This window comes from Bipolaris oryzae (assembly GCF_000523455.1).
Source record: "Bipolaris oryzae ATCC 44560 unplaced genomic scaffold scaffold_4, whole genome shotgun sequence".
NCBI lineage: Eukaryota > Fungi > Ascomycota > Dothideomycetes > Pleosporales > Pleosporaceae > Bipolaris > Bipolaris oryzae.
The window spans coordinates 385,870-391,972 of record NW_006911280.1 but is presented as its reverse complement, the minus strand read 5'-3'; the positions used below and the strand labels follow the sequence as shown (position 1 = coordinate 391,972).

Genomic DNA, 6,103 nt, shown 5'->3' with positions numbered 1-6,103 from the left:
GCGACTCTAAATCTGCAATTGCATCGTCAATTGGAGCCATAGTTGTTGAGTTATAGCGCGTTGAAGTTATGACGCTGAGACGCGCGTTTGGTGTTCGGCGTGCACGAGATGAATCCGTGCATGAGGTGCACGGACACGGTATCTATAGCGGGAGTATTACTGCATGGAAACCATTGCTGACACTTGCATGTCATCTTGGAGCCGCAGCTGCCACACTTCATGCGCATGATCAGTCAACTGCTACGCAATGGCATTGCTTATTACAAGCGCTTACTGGCCCATACTCCCACATACAGTCGCCTCTTTGACGTTCAGATAGCCCCGCTGATCTTCAGGCAACACCGCATTGACCCGTGCATCAACCCGCACCACCTGCATACGATCAACAAGATCGACCCAAATATACTTCGACTCGAACGTCTGCTTCTTGGAAAGGTACCGGTGTCCATGCGCACCTTGCTTAGACAACCGACTCTAGCTACATAGCGCAGATGTCAACCCGCGTTCTCGTACCTCAGGTTTCACAGACTTCGTCCGTGAAGGCCCAATCCGTGACTACAAGCTGGCCTGTCGGATAGAAATATGCATCTTCTTATCCTATAGTGAGTCAATTATATGCTTGGTGCCTCTTGATTTGCAATAAACCTTTCTAGCGCAAATCTTACGCATTGAATCGCAAGTGCAACAGGTCGAACGATTGATCTTATCACGGACCACTGAGCGGTGAAGCAGGAAACACATCATGTCGGCACAATACAACCACAGGATGGTCCAGCATTTTATGGATTAGTGAGTGACCCTAATACTTGTGCCAACGCATAGTCTCAGGCTAGTGTGAATACCCGCTAGGAGTTTGAAGAAGCCCGGGGAAACCAAGGAAGTCAAAAAACTGGAAAGAAAAATTGCAATTTCAGTTTCTTAAATAACGTAAGGGGAAATGAGAATGAAATAATGTGGTCACTAATCACTGTACGACATGCAAACGGAGAAAGCGGCAACATCAGTCAAGTATTATAGAAACCCCACAACGTCAACCACTCTTCTCATCTCAATCCAATAAAACAAAAAAAAACTAAGAAGAATCATCCTAAGGGAATTACCAGCTCTCCTCCCCTCCAAACCACCTCGTCCACTCCTCCTCCCACTTATTCCAATTTCTACGCCCATCTTCCCAACACCAGCGCAATCCTAATGATACTCCTCCCCTAAACACATGCCTGTACCCAACGTTTCGCATTACTTTGCCTCACAAAATCAATCACGCCATTCATACTCTACGCAAATGCTGTGGGTGCCTGTTTCAATTTTTCGTCCTTCTTCGTGAATCCTGCTGTGTTCGGGGATGTGCATATCAGTTCGCTGAATCTTCACTAGAGCAGCTGTATAAATATTTTGAATTTATCAATGAGATATATCACCCGATTTTAGAAATGTTTTCATTTTCATGGGTATTTGAGGAACTTGATTCCTGAATGAAACCTAATCAATTTCGACGGCTGTGATCTTTACAGTGTATTCATGTTCAGTGTAAAAGTTTTTTTTCCCAAAAGATTCGAGTTAGATTGAGGGGTTGAATGCTTAATCGGTGATCTCAGAACGATTGAGTAAATGAGGCACGATAGACTGGGATTTATTGAATGCAAGGAGATGTACTGATTTTGCATATTATGGCATTACTCAGCCTGACAATGAATTTCAGCCCGTTTGGAGACTGGCCAACTGTGCGGTCTAGCCTTTAGTAATGTAAAAATAAAGTAGTAGTATTATAGGTTGGGTGTAATGATTTGAGGCCTCTTTTGCTGTATGCGGAATTGCAGCTGTCTATGTATGAGTGGTTTTGATCTATGAGGCGAATTTACGATACGTTACAATAGAAATCTTTTAGAATGGCAGAAGGCCATGTCAAATACTATCACTAGTCTCAACATGCTTATGTACGTGGAAAAGGGTACTAGGCACTGATGGAGTGTGTATAAACTATGCATATGCGTTCGCAAATAAGCATGCGACTAAGGAATGCATCATGTTCGTCATTATGAAAATGTTACGAAAGCTGCATGGTCGCCGGTCACTGTGCTCAGCCAGCTCAAATTATCAAATTACCGTTGTGTTTTAGAAGCCTCTTCGGACGCATTACGCTGATAATGAAAACAATGACGGTATTGTTACTGAGCAGTGCTCCTGAGAGCGAATATAAGAGAAATACCTAAGAAGAGTCAAAATTTTGCGGCTCGGAACATGATCGAAGTCAACTACAGGTTATAGTCACAAAGGGAGATTTCCCTAGAAGACTGAAGATCAACTTACATCGAGTATGACTGATGTTGTTCGATGTCTCATCAATGTGGCGGGGCTTGAAGGTTCTCTCGGAGTTAAGGCGGGCTTGGCATTTCTCGCGCTTTCCACCAGCAAAACGTCATCCACTCGTCTGCCTATATCACCATATCCGCCGCTCGCCATTGCACCACCACTAACACTGCTAAAGGCACATCACAACAATGGCATCGCTCCTACGGAGGCCATTCGCCATTACGGCGACATTGCGCCAAGCAACACACAGTTCACCGCAATCACTCTCAATCCGCGCCTTCCATAACACGCCACTGAAGCAACATCCACATTTCTTCCGCCCAGCAAAGCCCACGGTATCATCTTCGCAAAATGTATCAAGGTTCCAGCAAGCTTTCCGAAGGAGTTACCAGCAAGCTGCATACAACCCACTCGCTCAGGGAGATTTGCGACAGCGTTTGCTCTATGGCGCTGGCATCTTCGGCGCCACATTGCTAGGCATCAACTTAATCTTCAACCGTGAAACTCGGGAAGATGGCGGCATGCCGCCATTTGAGCGCGAGTACCTCAACGACACGTTTTTGCACACTGGCCTTGGTGTTGGAATGATCGGTATTGCTGCGCGCGCTCTGCACATGAACGGCTGGAGTTTCAGGCTCATGAGCGCGAACCCATGGCTGGTGCTGGGCGTTGGACTTGTTGGTAGCATCGGAACTATGTATGGCACTATGGCAACACACCCTAGCAAGTAAGTATCTGCCGATCAGCATAAACTTTGGTAGGCGAAAATACTGACCAATCTTAGCTACGTGCAAAAGTATGCTCTCTGGACCGCTTTCAATGGCACCCAGGCCCTGCTCCTGTCGCCGCTCTTCTTCATGCACCCCGCCATCCTCGCTCGCGCTGGACTTTACACTGCTGGAATGATGGGCTCTCTCGCGTTCGTCGGTGCTACTGCAAAGACGGACAAGTACATGTACCTCGGTGGTCCTCTTCTCGCTGGTGTCGCCATCGTCGCGCTTTCTGGTCTCGCTCCCATGGTCGTCCCTGCTACCGCTGCTCGCACTTTGATGTTCACTGAGAACATCTGGTTATACGGTGGCCTCGCTGTCTTTGGCGGATTTACCCTGTACGATGTGCAGAAGGTGCTCAACCATGCTCGTATGGCCGAGCGTGGTTTGATTCCCAAGGATCCTGTAAACGAGGCCATCTCACTCGAGTTGGACTTTATCAACATCTTCATCCGTATGGTGCAGATTCTCGGAATGCAGCAAAACAGGAGGAAGTAAAGGGATGAGATAAAATATCTCTATATAAATCGCTACGCATTGATGGTGAAAGTTTTATTTGGTCTCGATTCAATCGTGTCAGCAGTTTTTCAATCAAGCTGTATAGTACTCCTCTCATTAAGTTGGATATGATATAATACAAACAAAATAAACAATTGAAACATACTCTACAAAAAAAAGGTTGTTGTAGTCGTAGCACGCCGCATTCACGCTTTCCTGAGCGATATCGTCTTGTAAAAAAAAACAAAGAAGAACAAAGAAAATTGTTACAAGTACAGTGGTAATGCGGAAGTCCCTAGGACCTCAATACGCATGATATCCCGGCCGAAAAAAAACAAAAAAACAAAAACAAAACACGCCATCCCCTCTTTCTCTTGTTTCCCCCATCCATCATCCTCCAAGCAACCCAAAATGACTCACGTGCCTCTCCCCCCATTCCCACAATCAATCCGAAAACTCCTCGAAAAAGACCGACTAATCCGTATATGCTTTATCCCCCTCCTCGGCCCCTTTGCAGCCCCCGCCGCCACCACCACCACTTGCTCCTGCACCACAGCCGGAACCTGCTCTGGCATCCGCGGCAACGCGGTCAACTCGTCGTCTCTGCTCTGCACTGTGGACGCTAGTTTGCTGCGCGCGGTCTTGGGCGGCGAGTGGAGGAGCGGTGGGAAGGGGATTTTGACGTGTTCGTACTCGACTATGTGTTCTTTTATGTCGCTTGCGGGTGTGTCGTGGGAAGGGGATGGGCGGGTGAGTAGGGTTGCTTCTGAGGATTTTTTGGTGAGAGTGCGATGGATGTGGTTGTGGTGGGGGGCGTTTTGGGTGGTGGTGTTACGAGGGGACTTTGCGGGGGGCGCAGGGGGGCGGGAGGGTTTGTAGACTTGTGGGGTTTCTGGGGTGTGTTTTTGTTGTTGTTGTTGTCGTTGTTGTTTTTGCTGGTGTTGGTGTTTTTGCGATTGCAAGTGCTGGGATTGTTTAGAGCTTCTTGGAACGGTTTCGAGGAGGTCGAAGTTGAAGTTGAAGCCGGAGAAGCGGCTGGGGGATTTCCAGAATTCGGGCTTGTTGGTGGGGGTGACGGAGAGGCTGGATGCTTGGTGTTGGGCTGCTGAGTTGACGAGTATCTTTTCTTCTACTGGCTTGGTTTGAGAAGTTGCTCGTTGCGTGGTGGCAGTGGTAGTGGTGCTTGCGAACGATTCTGGGGTGCTGCTGTTACTCTTGTACAAGACATGCTCGAGCTGGAGGATCCGCGATTGCATGTCGAGCATCGTTTGTCTTTGCGTTGCGAGTTCCAGTTGGGCGTTCTGGACTATTTCCACCAGCATCCGATTTGTTTGTCGCAATTCATTCTTGCTCGAGGAGACATCTGAAGGCCGGTTTGGTCTCGACGGGTGAGGCTTCGAATGCGAAGTTTGATACGCGGCAGCGATGGAACCTTCAGTTCCACTAAGCAGGTCAAGCATTGTTGCGCCCGATAGATTTGCCTTGTGGCTGGAGAAGTACTTTGAGGATTTGGAGTCATTGAGATATTTGGCATAGTCGAGGTTTGAAGTATTCAGAGAATCGACGCGAGTGTCCATTGCCTGAGGCGGTTTTAGAGACAAAAGGAGACAGAAGAGAAACAGTGACAGGCGAGAGGATTGACGTCCGCCGCCTTCAATAGTTATTGCGAGGTTTCAGGAAAGAAGCAATGTTTCCTCGGTTATTTGCAATCATCACACACTGGCTCTTCACACTGCTGCCATTCTATTCGTAAGCATGCAAGATGTTAAGATTATCGATGGCCGCCGAAGCATACTGGGCGCGGCTATTGGCATGGCTATTGGCCAGATAATGGTTCTCAGGCTTTATTCCACTGCATAGCGCCATCTCCAGAGCGCGACACGGTAGATAAAACAATATAAGACAATGGTGTCGGGATTGTCCTGGCGTTGCGTGTTTCAGCGGTTGGGTGTTGCTGTTTCAGTCAGCGACGAAGGAATGGCTAGTCGCGAGCAAGTGACGAATCAGAAACAGCGTTATTTCTGCCTGGGTAAGGAGCGCACCTCTCGTTGCTCTTTTATCCAACCATGCTTTTGTACACCATGTCTTCTTTTGCCAGAGCTGCAAGGAAATATTCCTTTTTACTCGTTTACACAGTATATGATGGCGTCATAAGCGACAATCGTTCAGGAGCAAGAACCGAACATGGCCCAAGAATCCCAGGGCTAGACTGAGTAGTAGGCTGTAGCACCTCACAAAATAAATTCTCGCGTAACCAAGATCTGAGGCCTGACCCTTTTACGAGTCCATCTGTCTCTAGTGGTACGTGCGACAAGGTTCGGCGCGTTCCCCAAGGTTACTCCTTGGCAGTTTTGTCCCTTGATCCACGATTTTCTCTTGATCATCCAATTTTCATCCGACGGGAATGTCGCGTGAGCCCTGGGCGAGCCTTTTTGGCCATATGTATCGTGGAATATTGCCTATGCGATTCTGCTTGTCAACTCGAAGGGCCGCCTTTGGCGGATGGAATATCCAGTCCCATCAGC

General features: G+C 47.9%; 2 protein-coding genes across 2 annotated transcripts; one reads left to right on the top strand and one right to left on the bottom strand.

Annotated features, from left to right (window-relative positions):
- Positions 1-2,498: 2,498 nt before the first annotated feature.
- COCMIDRAFT_832 (uncharacterized protein) lies at positions 2,499-3,578 on the top strand (the record flags this gene model as incomplete). Its single annotated transcript, XM_007684628.1, has 2 exons — positions 2,499-3,037; positions 3,095-3,578. The coding sequence occupies 2 exons, from the start codon at positions 2,499-2,501 to the stop codon at positions 3,576-3,578; spliced, it is 1,023 nt and encodes a 340-aa protein (XP_007682818.1).
- A 416-nt stretch (positions 3,579-3,994) lies between these two features.
- On the bottom strand, positions 3,995-5,155 carry COCMIDRAFT_81394 (uncharacterized protein; the record flags this gene model as incomplete). The annotated part of the gene is made up of 2 exons (XM_007684760.1): positions 3,995-4,513; positions 4,571-5,155. 2 exons carry the CDS (start codon positions 5,153-5,155, stop codon positions 3,995-3,997), a joined length of 1,104 nt encoding a protein of 367 aa, XP_007682950.1.
- Positions 5,156-6,103: the final 948 nt, after the last annotated feature.